Source organism: Acanthopagrus latus, chromosome 22 (assembly GCF_904848185.1).
Source record: "Acanthopagrus latus isolate v.2019 chromosome 22, fAcaLat1.1, whole genome shotgun sequence".
Taxonomy (NCBI): domain Eukaryota; kingdom Metazoa; phylum Chordata; class Actinopteri; order Spariformes; family Sparidae; genus Acanthopagrus; species Acanthopagrus latus.
In genome coordinates, this window is record NC_051060.1 from 1,258,155 (window position 1) to 1,283,981 (window position 25,827).

General features: G+C 40.3%; 1 protein-coding gene and 1 long non-coding RNA gene across 3 annotated transcripts in view; one reads left to right on the plus strand and one right to left on the minus strand.

Annotated features, from left to right (window-relative positions):
• Positions 1-23,691, minus strand: part of bach2b (BTB and CNC homology 1, basic leucine zipper transcription factor 2b) — a 100,273-nt gene extending 76,582 nt beyond the window's left edge. Inside the window, exons 1-2 of one of the 2 annotated variants that reach the window (XM_037087035.1) lie at positions 23,407-23,691; positions 6,139-6,277 (exon numbers count right to left, since the gene is read on the minus strand). In XM_037087035.1, the coding sequence (XP_036942930.1) occupies positions 6,139-6,177 (39 nt within the window). In that variant the 5' untranslated portion in view covers positions 6,178-6,277; positions 23,407-23,691. The remainder of the gene's footprint in view (positions 1-6,138; positions 6,278-23,406) is intronic. The other variant, XM_037087036.1, reaches the window with a different exon arrangement.
• LOC119012851 lies at positions 13,579-15,236 on the plus strand. Its single transcript, XR_005072617.1, has 2 exons — positions 13,579-13,722; positions 14,665-15,236. It is a non-coding gene; the product is annotated as an uncharacterized LOC119012851 (long non-coding RNA).
• Positions 23,692-25,827: the final 2,136 nt, after the last annotated feature.

The following is a 25,827-nucleotide window of genomic DNA, read 5'->3' on the forward strand; positions in this document are numbered from 1 at the left end:
TGCTAGTCCAGCTGTAAGAGGAGACTGTGAGGAACGAGTTCAAACAGCATTCAGTGGATGTAAAACAATTCTTGTGTGATCATGCAGATTCAAAGGTCAAACTGAAACTTGCCTCTTTCCACTGTTTTTTTATTCTCCTGTGGTGGGATTTGTCTACTAAAAGGGTCCGTCTTGTCCGAAGTGTGACAGTGGTCCTGGGACAAGCTGGCAGGCTCAACATCCCTCCCCCCACTGGCAGGACCTGCAGTGTATTAAAATAAATCTGTGCACACGTCCCACCCCGCCATGCTCGCTAGACATTACCTTATACAAGGCTAGCAGCAGCACGTTCTGCTCTCTGCCGGCCTAGGAGCACATTTTAACCGCCCTGCTGCCCCTGGCCTTAACCCCACCCCCACCTTATTTACCCTGCAGCCCCCTTCACCTTTAGCCCCAACCTCTCCTGTGTTTCTGTGTACATGATCTCACATGACTCGACAAAAACCCCAGGGCTAGAGCAGGGCTGTCCGGAGCGTTCTCCCTAGAGAGGAGGAGAAGATTGACTTTGTGGAAGGGACCTGGAGCGTTGCCCTCGACTTGGCTCAAATTGTCCCACTTGTCTGAACTGATGGATTTTGGCTAAAAATAAAAGCAAAAAGGGGCCCTTGACAGGCGGATGAATGAACTCAATGGTGCTCCTCCCGCTAACCGAGCCACCACATCGTGCGGCCTCCTCCGGGTCCCCCGATGCCTGAAAGACGAGGATGGCGTGCACAGCCCTGGGAGCGCTGAGTTTCACAAACAAAACAGCCCATTTTCCATGTGTGGCGGGGGAGATTCAGCAAAGGGGTAGAGCAAATGCAAGATGAGCCAAGTGAGTGGGAATTCCTGTGCTCCCCCCCCGTTACCCCACCCCATGCACATTCCCCCGCCACATTCATAGCAGCAAGAGATCGGAGCAAAACAGAGCAGCACCAGACTGGAAAGAAGGATCATAACCCAACCCAAACAAATAAAGGAGCAGGCTGGCCTGTGGGCTTTTCCCTCAAGGAGATTAAGTCCTGCCCTGATCAGACAAACTTAAAAAACGCTCCTTTCCTCATGTCTGTTTGAATGTGTTTCATTTGTCAGCTTTTTGTCTGTCTTCCACAATTTGATTTTTTTTTTTTTTTGGATTTTGATCCCTGGAGGCTGCTTTCACTTGGCTTTTATTTATGGGCTTATAGTGTATCCAGTACACTTCCTAGCTGTCATATATTGTTATTTAAAGAATAAGGTACCCATAAATACCACCAGTTTGTGGGAAAAAGAATAAATGTAATCAGTTTGAAAGTGTGGACTATATGTCCATAACTGTCCTTGTTAGGGTCAGAGAGTTAAATCTGCATCATGACAAGTCAATTAATTAGCAACCAACAGATCCTGTTTGCTCTGTAGCCACAGGTGGACAGAAAAACAACCACTGGATTACTGTGAATTGTCTGAATTTGAGGTGGAGTTAACGAGATACTGTTATCACTGGACAGCAGCGGCGCAATACATCTTTTTAAAACAGTATCATAGCTATATATTATCAAAGATAAATATAATCAATTAAAATATGACACAAATATATTAAAATAACGTAGATCCCAGACATGTGGTGGGGTATGTGCCTCACCAGCTTGAATGGGCACTACACCTCTGCCTGGAAAGAGTTCGTTACACTGATTCCAGCAGTGTGTGTTTGAGAGTAATGGCTGCCACTTTTGAGTCAGATTACTTTGATGGCTTCAGTTTAACGAAAATGCTTGAGAGATTGTCAAACAGTGTCTATAACACTTAGCACCACATCGTTTTGACGTCACATTAGGGGCTGCGTCTGGCAGAGTTTTGTCATTTTCATGCCGGATCATTGATTGGCAAGTAAAAAAGCAGGAGGGGCTTGAACCGCTCTCTCAAGCTTATTTCAGTCTTTCATAACTACTTTTTCTGGGTGTACAACCCAATATAACTCTGTGAATGATTTTGCGGAGTGAAGTGTGTGAAGTCAGCCCAATTCCTCACATCTTGCACCTGTCTGTGCCTCTTGGCTTTCCATTTAGCTTTCATTTGTTGTCATGAGGGAAAAAAAAGTATTTTAAAAGAACTGCTCACACTACTATTGCACAGACCATCACTAGTTTTCAGAGTGACCTGGGTGCAGGGCTCCTTTAAATATTCCTTGACTGTTTGCCATATGTGAAGCTCGTACGAGGTCTGCACGGGTGTTCCAGACTGCCATCTGGATCCTATCAGAGACCACAAATACAGATGTAGTGAAAGCGCTTGGTAGCAGCGCGGGCCGCCCAGCCTAATGAATGGGAAGAGCACATGTTGAACCCCTGCAACAGGTCAGTGGCAGGCGTGGGCTTCACCTCACCTCACACACACACAAAACAGAGGGAAGATCAATTGTCAGGGAGACGTTCCGCCTCAACCCGCATCTCACGCTACCCGAGAGTGTCCCGAAATATCCCTTCTCTCCGAACAAAAGAACAACAATACGGCAAGAGGTGATACGTGATACAGCAGGGTTAAAAATAGACTCACTGCTGACGAATGGTGGTCTTAGTTTACACCCTAACTAGCTGTGGCTAAGACTCCGACGACTCAGCTCAGGATTTGAAAAAAAAAATAAAAAATACACAAGGACAGGCATTTTTGTAAACCACTTATTGATGCAGAAATAGGATCTGGAAGTCTCCGTTCTATTGGGACTTTATGTGCCCTGTAACTTGAGAACAGAGAGAATCAAATGTTCTCACGCATGTCAAAGCTAAGAAAGTCCTGTTTGGGGGATTCAAAGGGTCTCATGGTATGTGAAGCATAAATGATCTGCCTGAGAAGACAGAGAAGTCCACCTTTTCAGGGGGAGGATATTTCTTTTGTTTTGATGTCACTGCACATGGCGTACTACATAGAGGATCATCAAAACATTACATCATGCAGGAAAAATCCATGAGAGAGGCTGCGAGCTTTTCCAACTGTGCTTTGCTGCACATCAATCAAAGCTCAGGGAGAAAAGAACGGAATTAGGGAGAGAGAAGTCCTGAAAGCCACTTGTTTTCCTGCAAAGTGTTGAAAGATTCAGAGGATCAGACGTCTGAATCGGGCTCTGGAGGTGGTCTTTCCTCCAGGTCAGGCAAAAAATGAAAAATGCCTCAGGGAGGAAGGAAATTAGCATAAAACAAGGTGTTGCTTTTGATTTAAATACTTTTAAAACTGTGTTATTATTCTTTAACTTATTGCACAACCCTTTATTTTCCCTCTCTTTTACACATGTAAACAAGAACATTTGTGACTAAAGGACTTTGTAAATCAAAGCAGCACTTATTCATACTGAACTGATTGATTCAAAGACATTCCAGAGGTATAATGGGAATAATTTCTCCCACTCTGTGTCATAAGTGCATGCAACATGCCTCGGAGTGACAGGAACAATGGCCTCTTTCACTGCCTTCGCCAGGCTGGAGATGGAGAGGTGCATCATGGGAAGCAGACAGGCAGACAGGCTCGTACAGTCAAATGCGGATACTTCAGGGAGGCCTCACACAAACCCAGGCAACAGGCAATGGCACTTAGACTTCCAGATATGGGCCATGTGTGAATTATGTGCTTGGATTACTCCTGCTTTGTAAAACACACAGTGCCTGCATCAGAGGGCAGCCAGTTCACACACCTCTTACAGAGCCTGATCTTCAGAAAAAATAAGTACAGTGGTTGTTTGGGATGTACAAGCACCATCCGTAGGATGGACTCACTGCAATCGCAAGTTTTCATATCTTTCTTAGTATGAAATTAAATATATATACAAATTTCCTAAAGTTTGGCCCTCAGGAAATATCCTTAAATAAAAAAAACAATACATTTCTTGAAGATATTTTTAAACTAAAGTCTTTATAGTGTAGCATTTTTTTTTTTTGCCTTTTTTTCAACTTTCTCATATGTTTTACGAATTGCTGTTGTGATACGCACCTGTCGGCCACCGTAGTTTTGACATACTTTTTACGTAAGACTGGAAAATAACGATTGTTCATATTCCAATGTCACAAAACAGGATAAAACTGTTGTTGGCATATTTGTGGAAACATCAGCTGTCACAGTCTGCTACAGACTGGAGAACATGTATGTCCCACAAACATAAGTACGACTCATCCATTGTAAACTGTTGGTACGATGCCTGTCATTGGGCCCCTTTACCTCCCTGCATGTACATTACTGTTTTAAAGATTCCTGATGCTTTGTGAAACCACATTAACCTAGCTAGCAACTTATATGGGGAAATTAACAAATTATGCTGAGAACAGCTGCTAACGGCACAAAGAGAAACAAGCTAACTCAACTCTCTGTATGGAATACAGTGAAGAGTCATGGACTAGCTTGTATGGGACCTGATACACAAGGCCGTTAGTCAGCTGTCTGCCAATGTCGGGGCCGTCGGCGACATTCGTGGCTCTCGTTTCTGCGGAGTGTCCCGCACCAGTCAGTCCTTGTCAGCGCTTACGGTGCAAGTGGAACCGGCGGCGGGACATGCTAGAAAAACAAGTCTCTTTGATTGGCTGTTCAGCTAAGCAAATCATTGCGCCAGCAGAGACACATAAAAACAAACCGACGGCCCCTTGAACATGCTGCTGTAGCACCTTTGATTTCACCCATTTAGCGAAGCTATATTTCCACAGCAGAGCCTTCTGTTTTCCCTTTGTGAGTGACAATACAGACTACTGCCACCTGCTGGTATGGAGAGATATTTCCTATCACGTATACGCAGAATGAAGAAGCTAGGAGGCCGTTCACTGTAGACTTTGTGATGTGTTCAAGTACAGCTTTGTGGCCAAGACACTGTCAATGCGAGGTGACTGCTGCTAGTTCTCTGATGTTGGTTTGGTGCGTCTGGGTCTCCAGGGTGTTGAGACTGCACCGAACACATTACAGTTACAAATTACCAATATCATCAACCAACCACACGCGTAGGGGGCGATGTTGTCGCAGAAAAACAATTATGATAACATACCATTTATTGATCTCTAATGAAATGTACATTTTGATTTCAGCTGGACTGTCAGATAGAAATATATTTTACTGTGGGAGGTCCGCGGCTCGTACAAGGCTTGAGCAGCGCGCCACAGCCACCATAAGAAGTACGAGTAACCACGTTGAGCTGGTCTCTGGGCTCGACACACAGATGCCAGCCCTCCACGTGGTCTGGGCTAAGCAGCCTGACAACTTGTACTCCTACTACAGCGGCTTTAACTTCACCCAACACTAAGCCACAAACTCTGGCTATGAGACTAACAGCTCCCAGACAAAGGAAGTCGTTGTGTTTGCACATAGATTATTAAGAAAAGCAGGGATAAGAGTTGTGACTTTAAATACACGTGAGACCTGCCATAAAGAGATTTGTGTGCAGCGTGTCACTTTAGAGTTACAGCTTCCTTTTTCATAAGCACATAAGGAAATTTGGACTGGATTTATTATAGGAGGGAAATGGTTAAACAAGTGAGTTTCCTTTCTTTATTTTGTGAGTAAGTTAGTGGATATGTTCATAGCTATGAGGCTTGTTAAACGATTTGCACAAGTATAGGAGAGAACAGAGCCAGCTGGAATAATTATCATTGAATATTTAGTCTATTACAGCCGCTATTCTAGCACCTGCAAAGGAAGTTAGAGAAGGAAGCTATATTTCCTTTGCACCACTTAGTTATAAATGGATATGTGCACTTTGTCAAGAATTTATACGTTTCGAAGCGTGATTCTTGTAGTCAGAGAACAGACAGTCATATTATCAGTGAACAGGAGACTTCAGATTATATGTTTTAATGGAGATTTTTTGCTTTTAGATTTCAAAAAATGTACACCAAAACAGAAAGCGGTCTTGTTATTATTTTATTTTTATAAAACATTAGTCTTGTTGCTGCTGGTATTATAAATTAAAAATTAAATAAAGATAGATCAAAATGAAAAGAATGAGACTACAGCACCCTCTGAGTTTGTGTTTGTGTGTGTCACTGCGATGCATGTTTGCCTCAGCTTCACACAGTCTAACCACAACAGGAAAAAATAAAAAACAGCCTTCCTGCCAACAGAAAATCATGTTGTAAAAACAAAAGGTGGGGTAGATACAGAGTTAGTGTTACTTACAGACTTGTCCTTCATCTTCCGACGGTGATTAGTGATCATTTATCCACGAGCAGCACACGGTCACACTCACACATCTACATCACTGTCAGTCAGAAAGAGGTCATGATTGGCAGGTCGGTGGTGAGCGTAGAGGACGTCCCTGTAGCGTGAACACAGACCCTCCTATCATCCACAGTTACTCATCCAGTGTCACAGGAAAGCCACAGAAGCACATTAAGATTTTGTGACTCCAATTCAAGAGTTTTATCAGTGTGAGACAGCTGCCGCTCTGTTACCAGTAAACGTCTAATTCTTCACATTTCAAATAAAATCTAAGTCAGCTGAATGATGTGGAAGTTTAAGATCCAGCTCCAAAAGTCACTCACTCTCTTCAGACTCAGGTGTAGACAGCAGTGGCTGCGACACTGCTCCTTTTGCTTTTGTGTTCCGGGAATTTGCCAAATCAAAGTTCAGAAATAAAAGGAAAATGGAAATGTTTTTTTTATTTATTTTTTTATTTTAAAGTGCTGATGTTTCAGAAGCATCCACTTACGAGCTCCTTACAACACACTCAACCGTACCTTTAGGACTTGTTATAGCTCTGTTTTACTTATTATTTCTATAAATATTTGACATTTTATGCCCTCAAGGTTGTGTTAAATTTTCCCCCTGCTATCAAAAATGGTAATAAATAGATATTTTTCAAGATATTGCATCAAAGACAGAAGTTCCAGCATCCTGAAAACAAAAATAGTTAGCTGGGTACACGCAAGATGATCCACTGAACTATATTGATAATCAATTATTCATCTATCCAAAAATCAAGCATTTGATCTTTGAAAAATACGAATTTGTTGCTTTTTTCGATTTCAGCACAGACTACTTGTGCGCTTCTGTACAGCTACTGGACAAAAGAAGACATTACAATGAACATTTGTTTTTATTTGTTCTCTTTTTTAATTGTAATTGCTTCTCATAGTCATAACTTAATCCACTGATGAGGTGAAGACCATAAGATGGTCAGTAAATGGCCCTTTAGTTATGATTTCTTTTGTTAAATTACTAGACAAGAATGGACACTCGTTGTCAAGAAGACAATGACTCCCTCATTTAAAAGCATGACCTTGCATGTTGTGATACACAATATACATCTTGATAATGTGAAATCCTCTCAAAAGCACTTCATTAATGCCAGGACCTGGTGGCACTATCAAATATCACAATATTTTTGCCCAAATACCTTGAGATCAATATTGACTGTGACTACTTGTACTTTGACAAAATATGAATACATATATGGAGAGGCTGACTCAGAGGGATCAGACTACTCCATTATTAGAACAGGAGAACGGTCAGGTAGGTTCAGGAAATGTCATCATTCCACTGTAATGCAGCCTTTAAAACCAAAAAGACAACAATTATGTCATATCACCATATAAACCTATCCAAATTCAAAGACCATATATAGTCTCATATAGCAATTATGATCTATATTGTATGTATTGCCCAGCCCTGCGTGGAATTACTTCTGTTGACTGAATCTGGTGTAAAACAAATGTTGACAACATACAGTACACAGAACAGACTGACCAGAGTCACAGCGCAGCCATCGTGGAGGCTGCCGAAGATGATGAAGTGTTGATTGTGATGTAGTGAGAGCTAACAGCACTGTGTCTCTGTTTGTGCTGCTGGTTTCACATTGAAATAAGCTGTGACGTCTCCTTTTTCTCTTCTCCTCTTACTCTGCCACCAGTGTCAACTGATAACTATCAAACAGCTCGACCCGATGCAGATTTCCAACAGAGATATCATGATGGTTAGAGCGGCCCGTCGCTGAGCAGAGTCTGATAGATAGCTCTAGGAGGAGAAGACGACTGTGATAGTTGGCTTAAAGCGCAGCATAAGTGTTCCTCTTGTATATCATCCTGAAGGAATACATATCACAGCGTTCAAAGAGACTCAGCGATCAGAATCAGATTGAGCAGCACTCGCTAAGCACGATGAGAACCAATTTGCTTCCTAACCTCCAGACACACTACTTGAATGAGATGAAAAGGGAAGTGCGCTGCTGTAAATCATCTCAATGTCCAGTTCCTACAGCCTTCCATGCAGCCACGACTATTGATCTCTCCTCTAACTCTCTCCTCGTGTCTGCTGTCCTTTCTCAATCCATCCTTCTGCCTCCCTCAGTTTTACAGAACAGCCGCTGATTCAACATGTGGGACACTTTCAAATACAGCGAATGAGGAAAAGATCATGTTTTAGCTTAAAAAGATGTTTCTGTTGCAAAAAACGTCTCAAGCTCTCATAGAGCACACACTTTCTTCAGGAGACAGGGCAGATCTTCTCTGATCAAATTGTTCCAGACTTTTGACCATTTATAACTTTAAGTAAGTCAGCATTCCTGTAGAGCTTCTTTAATTTGATAACATATAACAAAGTGCTGAAAACAATGATTATATAGATGGTTAAGACCCTCAACCCAACACAAACATATATATATATATATATATATATATATATATATATATATATATATATATATATATATATATATATATATATATATATATATATATATATATATATATATATATATAATCATGGCCCTGATCTGTTATCAATAAACACTGCCTCTGATTTAATCTGTGATCACATGTGCAACTACTCCTCACCAGAATGCTGGATGTGAAATTTGCCTTTCACATATATTTATTATATTATTATATTATATTATATATATATATACATATTTTCATATATAATATTTTTTCACATGTGAACTAAAATTTTAACACGTGAAAAGAAAACAATGTCAGATGTTAACTGGACATTTTCACAAGTGATTTGCTTTGTTCACACACAAATCAAGTTCTCACATGTGAAAATATACATTACACATATTAATTACGCACATTAATTTGTGATTGGCTTTTTTTTTTTACATTTCCATATGTGGAAACAAAACATGGTGTATGAAATCACATGAAATTCTCCTCTTCATGTGTGAATTCTATATTTTAACGATTACATGTGATTGGAATATTTTTACATGTGATTGGCTATTTTTTCACCTGCTTGGCTGTTTACATACAGATTACATATGGTCATATGCAATTTGCTTTTTCACTAGCATTTCCTCGTGTAGAGAGCTGAACTCTATTGGCTGACAATATGAGCTCTTCACACTACTATATCATATATCAGCTTTAGCAAAAACATTTAATCTACAATCAATCTGCTCAAAACTTTTCCAGAACAGCGTCACAGTGCCCTTCAAAACAGAAGGACTCGACTGGCAATTATGGCGTCTATTACAGAAGCGGATGAGGGTCAAAGAAAGTTTCTGAATTTTAAGTTTTTTTCTTCAATCTGACTTCAATCTCAAAATATAGATACAGAAGTCAGAACTCAGATTTCTTCTTTTTTAATGTTTTTTTTTACAGTGGCCCTAATTTTCTTCTGTAAATTATCTACGACGTTTAACAAACCAAATAAACATATCTGAATACTAGCTGGCAGTTGCCATGATAAATGACTGGTTATCAGAATAAAAATGTTCTGTAGCTTGACTAATTCTACCCAGGGCTAGAGATAGGAGTAATGTTAAGAATTTATTAAAAGAGTTAAAAGACCAATGTCTAAACATTACCAGCTCCTCTATCTAATACAATAATACACTTGTATCTGCACAGTACTAAACAGTTCACAAAATGCTTCACACGTCAAGGTTACAAAACAGCGAAAGTGAATTAACACACTCCTTCAAGTAGTAGACATACACACACAGAAACAGGCACTGATAAGGAAATGCTTCAAAACTGCTTGATGCAAGGGACGAATCAAAACTGAGACAACTCATGACATCTAACCACCCAGACCAACTGTCCAGAGACAGAGGTAAAAATACATAAATAGAAATTCACCTTTAAAAGTAAACAAAAACTGCGAGTAAATGGTTTCCGCGGCGCAGGCTCCTACTCTGCACTGTTTAAACATGCTTGGCTGACGCAGATCTTGTGACTCAGTATCAACAGTGGACCATCCACAACTCTGCCTTGTTGACCTTTCACCATCTGTCCTTAATGACACGGCCCAGGCCGGCGGACTGCACAGGGCAGCATGTGACCACCGCAGGTACACAACAAGAGTCCGCTAACACACTGCAGGTCAGAGGGAGGCACAGGTGAACTGACCGTGAACTCAAATCACACTTACTGATTCTTTCATGTGCTGCTGTGGAGTTCATTAGGGTCATTTGGGTTCAAATTTCCTGACTGAAAACTCACCGGGGATCAGTCTGACACCATGACTTACCTTTTCTGGAAGTCACATCATTAAAACATCTTTTATTACTTGAGGTTTTTTGCTGTGAGAAACCGCTGGCTAACAGACGTCATCTTCTTATGGCCACTAAACTTCAGCCTCTTTCTCAGACTGTGTGACTCCTCAATTCATCATTAGAGCTCCACCATAAAAAACAGCAGTAACAAGTAAAGGGTATTGAGAATAACTAAACAGTTATTCAGAAATAGCCAAATATCAGTATTCGACAGACAGACAGTTTTATAACCAGTTAAAGGGTCTTGTAGTATGTTTAAGTACACAGTTTTATCTTAAATTTAATTTTCCCTTTATTGGACAGAGAAGGTATGACATGAACAAAGGTCAGTGTCTGGAATCCAAGCAGTGACAGTTGTGACTTGAACCCAAATATTAAGTCCCAGCAGTCATTGCTGACCAGAATGTGACATTTTCCATAATCCTTTTATATTACTGTGCTTTCTTGCAACAGTTTAAATATCCATAAACCAGTGATTAGTTGATTGATGCACAAAATGAGGTAGGCATGGATGAAGATATAGTTTCTCTGGTGCCACCAAATTTCAAAGGCATCTTTCTCATCTGACCAATTAACCCAAACCAAGAGGAGTGAATTGTCCAAAGTATGATGTGGACATGCCCTGAGGGGACTGACTCTTATATTTTTATAGGCCCATATACTTCAAAATTACAGGAAGAAATCATCATAAACCTGGCTGACAATTATCCACGTACAGATTACACCCCCAGAGGAAGGGTTGTATACATGGATTTAACCCAACTTAAACTAACCTGACTTTCACGTTTTCCATACCACATCTGTGTGTTTCAAATGGAAAACCCATTGGGGTGAACGTCATGCTCTCAGTTTCTGTGCTTTCAATCCAATACTTCTCTTGCTGTAGAATTAATGTCCCATTTCTTGCTCCCTTTTTATGTGCCATGATTAGAGAAACAACATTATTAGGGAAAAGTACGAGGCACAGTGGGCCACTAGGGCGCACAGACAGGATCTCCACCTATGGCTCCCTGCTGTGAAATGGCAGAAAGCCACCAGCAGCAAATCCTGCTGATCTCGTTGTAAGCTGACTGGTTTACAGTGCAGCACGGGGGCTTGGTAAAGGAAGTGTGGGCACACTACTGCACTTCCACGCCCACAACCTCCTCCCACCACTACACCAGCCCCCTTCCAACCACCTGCGCTGGTCTCACAGGATGCCGCCCCCCCCCTCCCCCTCCACAACCCTCCTCTTCTCCTCACACAAACTTCTTTACAGCTGTACTTCTTATACCACACCACACACTGAACACCCTTTGTTGTTTTACACCTCACTGCTTCAACAACGTCAATGAATATGCAGTTTACAGTAAACCGCCTTAAAATGCAGGCAGTGGTTAGGAGGCAGGTTCATCCAGGGCAATGCAAATTATTATTGTTTCATTCTTTATCAAATTCTCTAATCATGGTTTCATGTCATGGAGATAACTTTGATTTCATTCAACAATGTTATGAGATGTCTGGTTTACAGATCTATCTAACTTAACTTCAGCCAAGATTTTTACTGGAAGTACTGTACAGAAGAAGCTAATGTCTGTTGACTATTTATAATATTGGGGAAAAATGTGATAGCCTAAATTTTTTTTTGTGAGCACCTGAATCAAAAGTCCATTCTAAACTACAACCTTTTAATGATTTGATTCAATTTAATGCTTCATATTGCAATTGGTAGCTATTTCAATTGCAATTTCTTCTGTAATTTAAACTCTAGGCATATTTGCTATTATGTCAGTTATTAAATAGATACTTCTGAAGGCTAACACCAAATTATCTTGCTGGTAGGATTCAGATGAAATTATGTTCTAATCCTTAGATAGTTTTCTACAGAAAACATAATTCCATTTAGTTTTTGTTAATTAAATTAGCTTAGATTATTAGCACTATATTTCCTCACAACAGCTTAATTGTAAAACAAAAAAAAAAATGGTATTAATGCCAAAATGCATTTTATATCTGATTATGAAGAGTTATGTATATCACTGACACCCCTGCATTAGCTAACATTAGCTTTTCACAGTGTAAAAAAATCTGCATTCAAAGCCTGAAAGGCGATAACAATTTAATCTATTTAAACTGGCCGAATTTCAACCACACATCACTTCACTATTTGTTGTTGTTTCTGGTCATTCACCCTAAACTATAACTAAAACTATAAAAAACTATAAGTAAAACTTTATTTATTTAGCAATTTTCTAAACACAAGTTACAAAGTGTATTTTATCAGCAATAATATAGATTAAATCAAATCAAAAAAGAAATAGTTATCACAGAGTCATACAATACAAAACATACAAAGACTACGTCACTACAGATCCACACTCACACAGATGAAGCCTAATGATCATGGGAGGGCCAGCCCATAAAAGGATGTTTTTAACAGTTCTTTTTAAAACACTCACCGGATTTATCTGATTTGATGGGAGGGGAAGGGTAGTACCTTGTAAGCAATTAAAAGAATCTTAAAGTGAATTCTAAACTTATCTGGCAACCAGTGCAGAGAGTCTAAGATAGGTGCAATATAAGATTTTCTAGCTAACAGCACTGCTGTTGCATTTTGTAGAAGCTGAAGTTGAGCTTGGGCAATTTGATTATGTTCTTAGTCTGAAATGGATAATATTGATCTATCTCAATTGAAAGAAACAGGATTGAAACAGTCCATTGAGATGGTCAAATTTCAGGAGAGGATAATAATTGGGACCGTTTATAAAGATCTCAGTTTTGTCAGAGTTTAGTTGAAGAAAATTATGAGACATCCAATTCTTTATGGCAATCAAACAGTTTGGGAGAGTGTTTAATTTGAAGTACACATTTGGTTTTACTGAGACATAACAATTATAAAAGATACAACCTAATTAAGATATAATATAATGAGCATAAACAAAGAAAAAAGTATGGGAACATTCAGTACACTAGCCTACATGTAAGGAAATGATGCGATGTGATAACTAGGCCACAGTTTGAAGAAAAACTTAACACTTCCTTGATTTTTCTTTAAGTGAAAATCCACACATTCCATCCTGTGTGTTCTAACATCAAAATGTTAAAGAGTGGTTGTTTTTTTGTTCTTTTTTGTCATGAAGAAATCATTGGCCAAGTGTGAAACACTGGTAATCAGGCAGCGTGTTAACTAGAGTACACAAAAGAATTTCATTCTGTAGTTTGTCCACAGAATTGTGTTAATTAATGACAACAGGTGGCCACAGCTGTCAGTTAATTTAAACCAGGTGTGTTCCTAAATCTTATCTATAGCTCTACACTAAAATGAGAGTATGGCTGTTAAAATAAGTAGAGCACACACTTTATGTCTTGGCAAATGGGTCAAAAAGAAAAAGAAAAACTTATCTATTGATTTTAATTTACAATGATGATGATGGTAATGTAAGAGATGACAAGACAACTGCTGTAACCGTACGCCGATGAAAATACGTTTCAGAAATGCAAGCTACAAGCTAGAAGTTAGAAAGCATTACACACACAAACTGCTCACTCTTTTTCTGCTCATGTGCATTAAATAATATCAGTTAATTCCAATGAAATTAACTGATAATAAAGTTCATTTAGTCCAAGGTTGCAACATTTGGCTATGACCGCCATTTCAACTGTTCATTGAACAGTGCACGCTGCCGCTCAAGAGTGTAGTGCTCTGAATTATCACATGATGTGTTCCAACAGCGCTCTGAATTTAAAAACTGTCCAGTTTGTTCTAGAGTGCACTTTGGTGCTTATCAGTGACTATTAACAAAATCTTATGATTTGAAAATTTCACTTGTTTATTTAAAGTAATCATTCAACTATAACCTCCTTCCTTACAAAAGTCTCCGACAGACATCTTACAATCAACACAAATCAAACCAAAAGCAAAACTATCTGCATGGCTAGATACCGCGAGGGTTAACTGAAGAATTACATTTATTTGCACTTTGACTGAACTGTCACTTGGAAGATTGATGTTGTGCAGTTGAGTTCATAATCTTGTCTTCTTCAAGCAGATGATCATGCAGCTATAATGATGCGTGTGAACCATTCTCATAGTGATTTCTAATAAGTCAGCAAACAAAACAAGCAAGAGATCAAATTGCTGTGTGTTTTGAATGATCAATAGTTCCTCCCTGACACTTGTTTACTCATGCATGCTTATTATTTTCTATTCATACGACGTTCATCAGCCACAGATGTCAGAGCTCCGTGTTAACATGCCTCACAGACACAATGGGAGTGTTTTGTTTTTGCAGGGTGTCTCTGATGTGCAAAACATTACAAATGAATTCAACTAAGGAGGAATTCTGACCTCTGCCACAGCCGGTGTCACCTCCAAGTTCACAGCGATCACTGAGCGGCTCTGGCAGACAGACAACAATGTCCTGCCACGGGGGTCATCCCTCCCTCCTTCAGTAAAACAATGATCTCACTCCCCGTACCAGGAATCCGCTGATTGTTTGAAATACCTTCCACTGTGCTTGACTGAGCACAACTTCTTTTTCCCATCGACCCGGAGGACGGAGAGAGAGGTGTCGGAAAACAAAATGACCTTGGCGGGACACTTAAAGTCCTCTAGCAAGATGGGAACTGCCTTCATTTGGCCCCTCACAACCAACTAGCCAAGTCAGTGAGAATCACTGTAGAACACAGAGTGACTTATGATGCTCAGATATGCAAAAATCCATCTTCCTGACCAATTTCAAGGCCAATATCAACACCTGAGACAAAAACATTAAAATAAAAACACCATATCACCTTATAGTCTTTTTTTCTAAATAAACACAAATTGTTAACATTTTGTAATAAAAATATGTCAAACTGTAGTACAACAGAATTTTGTTATCAAAGATGATAGGAATGGTGAAAATGTTTGTAATTTTAATTATTTCTATTAATAACTACATATAAAAGGTGCACTTTCAGTACACAACATACATTTTTAATGGCACTGATTTTGAATATGAAGAGTCTGAAGCTGTCATCAAATGTCTAGTCACATGTGTTATCCTGTGTAAAGATGATGCCATGACTATTTTTTTTTTGTTACGTTCTTCTACAGGGACATTAAAAACATTTTAACTAGCCCTTAAATACAGAATACTGGCATCAGCTGTATTAAACTCCAGTCAGAAATTAATCGTTCTATTTGCTCTTCCATTTGATTGTTTAAGATGCTGTAAGCAGAGTTTGACATTAGAAGGCTGTTTTACAGTCACTGCTCAAAGCCTAAATAGTCTCTGTGCTCAATGAAAATGTTGATTTTCAAGAGGCACGCCTACGATCATGATTTGTGACATCACAAATGGAAGCCAATCCTCGTCCAATATCTAGCATTGACTCACTTTACAGTGAAGCAGGAGACATCTTGTGTGCAGCAGTTCAACTTGTGAAATTACAAATATTTGTATATTCATGGATTCTGTAATTTTACATGAGAAAGAAGGACTAGGTGCCATTTTAAGGATTTTAATGTGGTAATCATACAGATTAGATACAGAGATTTTTATTTATATATATATATATATATATATATATATATATATATATATATATATATATATATATATATATATATAATGTGTATATATATATATATATATATATATATATATATATAATGTGTATATATATACACACATTATATACATATATATACACATTAAAGAGGGATATCTATGTATCACTGCAGCATGTAGTTAAACAACAGAATTTATTTGAGTTTGGCTCACAAGTGACCTTGAATACTTTAATACCTTAATCAAGAAAGTATCTAATATCTCAGCGAGAGACAGAAAACAGACGGCATGACATGACTGCAGCAACTGGCAAAGCTTTCCCCTGCTGCAACGTGCACTTCAGTGTCAGAGAACAGAACAAAAGAGTGTCACATATAAGGATATGACCTCAAACTGCAGAGGAAGAGGTGCATAGTCTGCCTGTGGAGGAGGGGGAGGACGGAGGTGAAACTAACACTTTTTATTCCAACGTCATTTACACAGACATCTTTATATTTAGAAACACAAATGCTTGTGACCAACAACCAATGCAGATATACTGTATACAGATGCAGTGATATTTACACTTGTTCAGCATGTTAGGTGTGAATTGGTTAACACCAAATTTATCTAATTATATTTACCTTTACGTCATTCTCACTATATTTGCAGATTAACTCATTTACTAAATCTTAATAAAGGATAACATCTATATTAATTAACTTGGTAAGTAAATATGCATTTTAGTTCTGGCTACAGGCTACTTCACCAAATTCCTTTTAATTGATTTTTTTTTTTTTTTTTTTGCACTTTTGCACTTTTGCTGGTGACAACTTAAACAAGGAGTTTCAAAGCTCATTCTTGGCTCATCTCCATCTGCCGATGATGATCATGTGATGTGATTGATAGAACCGGCAGGGCTACGAAATGGATCTTGATGTGAGACGGCCTCGACAACTAGAAATATAGTCTGTAAAGAAAAACGTTGTTAGACGCTAGTGACGAGTAGTAAAAACAGAAAAAAGACACGAGAAAATAAAACACAAGAAGTATGCATCAGGAAGAGGACTGAAGGAAAAGCCAGTGAAGACTGTATGTGTGCAACAGTGGCTGTTCTCTGGTCAGTATGAGGTCCTGCTTTACGTGTGACTCAGCAGCTGCAATGAGAAAACTGCTGACAGGAGACAGTAGGACTTTAAATTGGAACTACTACTACTGTGTGCTTCAGTGTTCCCCAGGAGGATGCAGAGAGGGGCTGCAAACACCAGAGAGAGCCTAACCCTGGAGACACACTCTGTTTACACCGCCTCGTTTTCACAGCAAACTGCTCTAATTTGATATGGTATGCATATCATTTCCATGGGGGCAGTAGGAGGGTGGGCTCTGGAGACCACACAGACAACAGTGTTTACTATGAATAACCTCAGCAACCCTAAGAAAATCCAACATGAATATATGGAGGAGCCAGCCTTGCTCTACACAGTGACGATTTCTCTGTTACTGTTACCAGGGTGAATATCTAGACACAGTGAAAGCACTTGATGTGGTTCTTTGGCTGCCATTTTCTCAGTGGGCTCAGCGTGGAGGAAAACTACAGCACGTGTTATTCACGTCTGTGAATAATAAGGACCACACACAAGCCAGATGAATTTAAAGTGACATGCAAAACGTGCTTCACGAAAGCATTTGCTTAAATATGGAGGCATGGTTTCATACAACTGGTTGTTCAAGAGAGTGCTCAACAAAACATGTCATAACTATTTTTACCAAAGTAGGTGCCCCAGTGGAAATTTCACCACTGAACTACCCAACCAGCACCAGAAAAATTGACTGGTATGGAAGACAAAAAGGGCCACACAAATAAATAAATATTTTAATTCCGAAAGATCTTCTAAGACAAAAATGGCAGTACAAAATGAGAAATCTGACAATTGAGATTAAGTCAAGTAAATTCTCAGAGAGGCCAAAATAGAAATATCTCAACTAATACCCTAATAAATTCCATGTCATGTGTATTGTCATGAATCTCAAGAAAATTAATATAATATTATGTTTAAGTAATTATTTTCAGAATACTGAAAAATAATCTGAGATCAATGACTGAAGAAATCTTTTAACAAATAGGAAAATTAATGAAGAATGTCAAAATTTGTGACAAGATTGTGCCCATATAATGCTAACCCTAACCAATGGATGTGTTATGAGAATGAAATGAGTTTTTTTTATACTTGTTAGATTAAAGTGCAGACTGACTGTAATGTAGTGAGCCTGTACTGTACATTTACATGTATGTACACACACACACACACACACACACACACACACACACACACACACACACACACACACACACACACACACACACAAAGCACTGCCCTGTTTCTTAAAGGACCCAGAGAGGGAAGACGAGAATGACGGATGAATTACATTATTTGTCAAAAGTATATGGCAAACAGTGTGGCTAATCAAAATTGCCCAGGAATGGACTAAGAAAAATGTTAAATATAATAGAAATACCAAAATACACTGGAAGAGGAAAAACTGCTAATAAACTAAACTAAGTCAAAAGTGCCATCACTTTTAGCTTACCGTTCTGTTAGAGAAAATATTTATTCAAAGGAATATCTTTTGTTTAGCTGGCTGTAATTGTCTTCCATAGATTGTGTCAGACTCGCATCTTCTTACTGAGGAGCCCACTTTGTCAAAACAGCAGCTGTGTGAAAGAAAGGAAACCAAATCCAGCAGCAGCACTTCTACTCAGAGCTCTCTCCAGATCAGTGGGTGCAAGTTTAAACACAACTCTGCAGCACTCGTAGTAGTAGTTGTAGTAGTAGTGCTGCACTAATGCAACACAAACAGGTCATTATACTGTGCTAAATGTTTTCTCTTTATTCACTGAACACCACTTTACCCATTCTTTGAAACTGCTTCAATAACTACTAAACCTCCCGCCCTCCCTCTTTCACTCTTCAAATGTTTTAATTCCAAAACAATTAAGACCAGATGTGCATCATTTAACTCACTCAGTGTGTTTTGCACAGTTGTAACCTTATGGATGACTACAGGACGGGTATTAACTGAGAGTTCAGAGGTGAAGCTTTCCGCTGGAGGCAGTAAGACGAGTCTGTGAGATCATCAAATTGGTTTGACGCAACTATCAGGATGATTTACGTGTCTTGATAATTTCTAACAGGCAACACAAGAAAAAAAAAAAAAGCCCAACCAAAACAGAACAATCAAAAATCTGCCTGTGGTGTTTTAGATTTGATAGCTTGTTGGCAACTGTCTCCGTTGTGCAGCAAACACACAGACAGGCACTGACTCTGCAACCGCAGACTGATGGGAGCTGGCTCTGACGGGATAATGCAATCTGATTTCACATGGTGAGCGATAAAGCTAGTGCACATCACTGCCATGAACGGTGGGAGAAGAATAATGAGCAGCCATGATATGACGGAGAGAAGGGATCACAGCAGAGAGAGAGAGAGAGAGGGAGAGAGGAGAGAGAGGGGGAAACAATAGCCCTTGGTGTAAAGTGCAGGATCTTAGATTTCTCCCAGCAGTGCTGTTCCATCTATGCCTCACACTGGCAGCAGCCCAGTCAAACATGCCTTTGTGCTGACGTGGGAGAGCTATGGGAACATGTTTTCTTCTTTTTTCCTGGCTAAGGCATTGGCTAGGGATGTTGAGCGGAGGTGGTGGGGGTTATATATCCTCAGTGATGCAAACGATCCTTTAATGATATGGAGGGAACAAATCTATTTGAGAAATGGGGATTCGCAGCGTTTGTTGTTCCGTTTCTGACGGAGGAGCTGCTTTTCTTTTGTGTTTCCTAACAATTCCAAATGATCCAGTTTTAGAACCTTAAGGGGCTGCTGGGATCCATCTATGATCACACAAAGAGATCACTCTATCACATTATACTCCAAGTGCAATTTCATGAATCATTAACCCATAAGTGCTCAGTTACTTTTGAACACAAGCAGCTTCTATTGTCATCAGGATTTTAATTAGCTTGATAGGAACTTCAGCCACATAAAACATGATTACTCCAGGCTCAGAGGAACACTGAAGGTTCTAGAAGTGAACAGTACAGTTCAGAATGGAAACATGAAGGGGGGACCAGCAGGGTCACATGAAGGGATCCTGTTGCCGTGTGGGATTTCAGCAGTGGCTGGGAACCCTGAGGGACTCATTATGCCGAGATCCCCAAAACAGCCTCACTCAGACTGAGAGAAGTTCCCAGGCCACACTCAGTTTGGCCTTGTTATATAATAACGTCCACCACTGTCACTTCTCTTTTTTCTTGCTTTAATCATTTTGATGCACCTGCAGTTGTTTGGGCTGGACAAAAGAGAGGAACAGGGAACTTAAAAATGTTGTGAAAATACTTTTTATCATTATGAATTATGATGCTCCAAAGCCCCAAAACGGCTGGATATAAAGAAGGTGTAATCACTCGGTATTACTGCTGGCCTGATTAGGACCCTGTGTTATAAACAATAGGTCTTCTCAGATAAAGGTTTACAGAAAAACTTGCTCTGGCCCTGAATGCACAACAAACACATTGGTTGCAGTCCCATTAACAGTAATTGAATCTTCTCCACTTTTACAATAATTCATCCTCCTTCAGCTGCTTCTCCATACAAATTCAACCAACACAGGCAGTTTAGCTCCCAGCCTTTTGTGTATTTTGCATCATTCGACTTCACAGCAGTTTTAAAACTACTGCTGCTACTACAAACAAATTAAAGCTGATGCAGTTTAGTGGCAGCTTGTCAACCAATCTTGAAATGTTCCAGTCTTTCATACATCATTGGTATGAAGATCAATGCACCTTTTACACATCCATTTTTTTTTTTTTTGAAAACGCCTGTTCTTGTTGACCAGTTCTAAACTCTGCATGGGCTGGATGGTCTGGATGGCTCCTGCTCTCAGGACTTCAGAAGTCCTACCAACAGCTCTGATCACAACCCACACAACTAATGTGACTTTCTAAGTTTTTTACACCAATGGAAGGGGCAGAAGAGGGAGCAAGTTGGAAAAAACAGGATGCAATAATGAGGCAACAATTCCATATCACTGTTAACTGACATTCAGAGGACTCAAATAGTGATAATATAGAATCATACAAACAAAAACACACAACACTAAGCGAGATTTTCACCACACTTAACTGGAATCCTCAAGATTTGACTGATGTTACTGTTTGTTGAGAGACATGTCTCAATCAGACATATTAAACTTAAGATGCAGGGGAAAGTTGCTCCTTTACCATTATACTATCAAGGCAAGCTATCAAGGTCAGAATGGTGTTTGTAATTTAATCCGTCTCCTCATCCTGGCAGACAAAGAAAAAAATAATACTGCAGAGACAAATGAAGATCTTTTCAGATGACAATGTGATCCAAGCAGAGGAAATAAATGCGCTGGCAGATCGGATGAAGTGGCTTTTAAGCCTGACTGAGTCACTGTGGGGTTTACAGTTTTGGACACCCCCCCTCACAATAAGCAGGGGATTGCCATGCATGGGAAAAGAAAGGCAGCGGGGCTACTGTACAGAACAAAAGGCTCCGTGCGTAAAACTGCGCATGAGTACTGCCGCCATGCACGTGTTGTGAAAGCAGAGCGATGTCAGCCAACGACAATGTGTTTTCATTTCAGCTCCCTTTAAAATGACAATTCAACGTCACAACGGGGCTGAAACCATCTTGTTCTGGCCGTGCACGCCAAACCATCTGCAGCACGATTCCTGAAATCCAATAACCGCGTTGTTGTGATTTTAAAGAAATAAGAGCAAAAACGCGACCCATGATGTGAGGGCTGGCTGAGGGTGGAGGGTGATGCTGCGATCCCCTCAGTGCCATCATCGCGTTGCATCAGCACAAACAGACAAAGAGCCGTGATGCCGCGGATGTCACCTCCTCAAAATGCTGTATCACCGCATTAATGGCAGCATCACTCACTCTCTTGTGATTTCAGGCACCTCATCGGCGAGTCGAACACGTGGCGAGTGAACAACGGCATCACGAAATAAACACATTTATTCCGCCTTCTCGTTCTTGTCAACACAGAGCCGTGCCTGCCCGAGCTGCGTGAACACATGCTTCATTTTATTCCGCTAGAGTCTCAACAAAGCACACGCTGAAAACTGAGGCGAAGCTTTGCCAACCGAACTGCTGTCAGTGTAAACTCTGTCAGAAAATACACACGAGCCACATTTAATATCTGACAGGTATCTTTAGGACGCTAATGGATCGTATGGATAACAACATGTGTCATCAAAGTGGTTGCGTAAATGTTTTTTTTTTTTTTTTTTTTTAATTTAATTTAATTTTTTTTTAAGAAAATCTAAAATGTTCCGTCTTGTACTTTCCATAGAGACTTGTATCACAGTAACCTATAACTCACCACTACACAATAAGACTGACAGGACTGACTAAGCCGCTACCGCAGCACTCATTCACATGACAATGCAGGACCGCGCGTAAAGGCGCAGCTGTTACGTTCCAGTCACCGCTCGAGTTAAAAATCACCTGTGTGTTCCTTTATTCTCAGCACGGTGATGGCAGCCGGGCTCTGCTCCTGATATCTGTCTCGTAAGGGGTTAATAATGTTAATGGAAATATGGGCTCTTAAACGACACCGTCGCGTGATTGATTCCATTGGCTGCCGGAGCAAAACAGGCTCGTCCTTACACAGCAAATATTCAGATGATATTTCTTTTTCTTTGTTTTTATTTTTTGAAGTGCTTTTAAGTGGATTAATGGGGAGGTGTGATAAACGATGATTTTAGATTGGATAAGGCAGGAAAGATTTTCTAATTTACTGGATCGTAAAAAAAAATAAAAAAATATATATATATATAACGATAATTATACTGAGCATAACAATGGCAATAGTAATACATGCTCAGCTTCACATTAATTGGGTGAATCTGCATGGAGTGACTGAGGGAGGCGTGTAATGACGTTCGGTGACAGCTTCTTTATGGAGCATTTCTCCCGGCAGCAGCGTGCCTGACCCTCCGCTGGGATCACCGACGCATCTACTTCGCAAAAACAGAGAAAGGGGAGCGCACACGGCGTATTGACTCAAAGCATAACAGGATGTGGTACTGAGCTGAGTTTCACTCCCGAACCCGCGTTCACACCCCGACACATTACACCCTCCAATATTCGCACCACCGCCAAGCTTTCAAGATTCATGCATGCGGTTTTTCTGCCTTTTCTATAAGTGACTTTTTTTTTTTTTTTTTCCATATATCACAGGGAGGGCTCCCCGGCGCTCTGTAGCCCGCTTACACAAGTTTGCAACTCGAGTATGAGAGCATCAACAATAGGCTGAGATTGACAAACGAGGAGCTCGTAGAAATAAGACAGAAAGAGAAATAATGGTGGTAGAAGGTGAGAAGACGAGGAGAAGCGTGCTCACCTTTTACTTTCTATTCCGCTCGTATTCCAGCCTTTTGTCCGTTTCCCACATTAAGTTCTCTCACATGATGACTCGCTTTGTCGTTTCCGCAAAGCCTCCCGACTGCAGAGAGGTGACTTCTTCTCCCGCCGCTGCAACTCTAATTTCTCACGTACATCAAAAAAAAAAAAAAAAAACAACGTCTGTGATTCTACGGTCTGTTGTTACGACTGCGCGCGCGTGTGCGTGCGTGTGTGTGTGTGTGTGTGTGTGTGCGTGCTGATCCAGGCGGCGTGCCGCTCCGTCTCCGCTGTTCGTTCCACTCGACTGGAACGCCTACTCTCAGTCGCTACATTGTTGACATTCGGCCGCTGACGTCACTCTATCCCCTCATTCACAACATCGTTAGCGCGGTGCGGCTTTGCGTTGGCGCCGTCCAGAAGCGAGCGCGTACTCTCGCGATTGTGCGCAGCGGAGCTTGGAGAATGGCACTACCGGCGGCCAGCTCAAATCTCTCCCCTCGTGCTCGCGGGTTCGGCGGCCTGACTCCCCCTCTCTCCCCCCTCTCTCTCTCCCCCCTCCACCTCCTCCCGGTGCACACAGCAGGAATATGACGGAGAGCGATGACACAAGGCGCTTCTCACGAGCCGCAGACGCAAAAAGGGAGAACAAATGTAATCGACTTGGTCAATTTAGTCAACTTATCTCTGAGCCAAATGTCATTACATCATCATCACCATCTTCATGCTGGAGAGTGAAAATGAGCAATAACGTCCCGGTACAAACACCACGGGCCACCGCGTCGGTTACCTTGATTTTTGTCGGCCCATGGCGTAAATTACACAGTATGAACTATAAACAATATGTGCAATGTCTACAACAACAACAACAACAACAACAATAATAATAATAATAATAATAATGATAATAATAGTAATAATAATAATAATAATAATAATAAGGAGAAGAAGAATGAGAATAATACCATCATCATCATCATCATCATCATCATCATCATCACCATCCTATTTTCGGTTTCCATCAGGCACATCTTGTCACCATGGGCAGTATTATTCAGAGGTCCTGTGATTCATGTCTGATGACATGATCACAGCTGTCTTATGAGTGGGTCCTGTCTCTGTGTTACGCTTGATTTGCTCTGTGGTTTACTTGCCAATGCCAGATGAAGATACAGTATCTGTGTTTGCATGTTTCAGAGTTTACTAGGTTTGGATTTTAACAAGTGACCGAAAATTAAGTTTGATCCAGGCTGTTTCCTGGCAACAGGATGCCATTAAGGAAATGATCGCAACCTAGTTGCATGACAAATGTGTGGCGTGGTGAGATGATGGAGATGGAGGATGAACACATAGGAAAGAAGAAAACATTTCTGCTACTACAGAACCCTTTTCTAATGACACTGAGCAGTTTTACTTCATCAGGCCTCTCAGATATTATATGAAATCATCTGAGAACTGATCACCACTTGTTGGGTGACCTGCTGACAGTATACATGCATATCCACCCTTTCCAAAGCCCAAACCCTCACTGTAGGTGGGAGCGGTAGAGTGCATCCTGTCAGTAGTGTACAAGCTCATCCTGGGATCCTTGGATTCTGGAGACTTTAATTTCATTTAACTAGCTGAACAAAGACATATTAAGATTTCTCTTTTTTTTTTTAGAATATGAATAAAAATGTCAAAAGAAAGTCTCTATCTACAGTTGTTAAGGAGAATGCTGCAATGCTACAGGAATGTTTTGTGGACTGCAAAATTTCACCCGACTTTTCATCTGCTCAGGGGTTAAAAGATAATGACTGGAATTTAATTTTTCAGTGAACTGTTCCTTTAATGTATGCTGTAGTGGGCCAAACGCCTTCAGTGTTATGCAACCATTTACATTACCAAACCTAAGAGAAATACAGCTGGACTTTCGTGGTCTCAAGGGGTTTAGTTACTCACTTTGCAGTCTCTATGATGAGGGGTCGTGCATGTCTTGGGAATAGAGAGCATCAAGCCAGAGAGGTGTGGTACCACTGACTTCTATGCTGCAATAAACTTGGAAGGACACTTTGCAGAAATCCATTTTGCCTTGGTTTTGGTGTGCTAATGGTGGTGATTGTACATGGTGAAGGACCAGATACGTGGGGACTAATTTCTAAGTTGAGAAATGAAAACAGACCAAAGCAAATAGGCAAACATAAATGCACATGCATGATGCTAAATGAGCAGATCGAGAGGTGGGAGGGAGGTAAGCTGGCGAGCGCTGCTCAGCTTAAACATGGGCTATGTGAGGGAGGCAGGGCTTTTTGTTCTGGAAGGAGCTCACATCCTATTTGGACAAGCGAACACTCACAGGAGATGTTTTAATTCCTAATGTAAAAACTACCCCCGGGGAGTTTGCATGTAATTATGCATTATCACAGTACAGCAGACAGCCCTT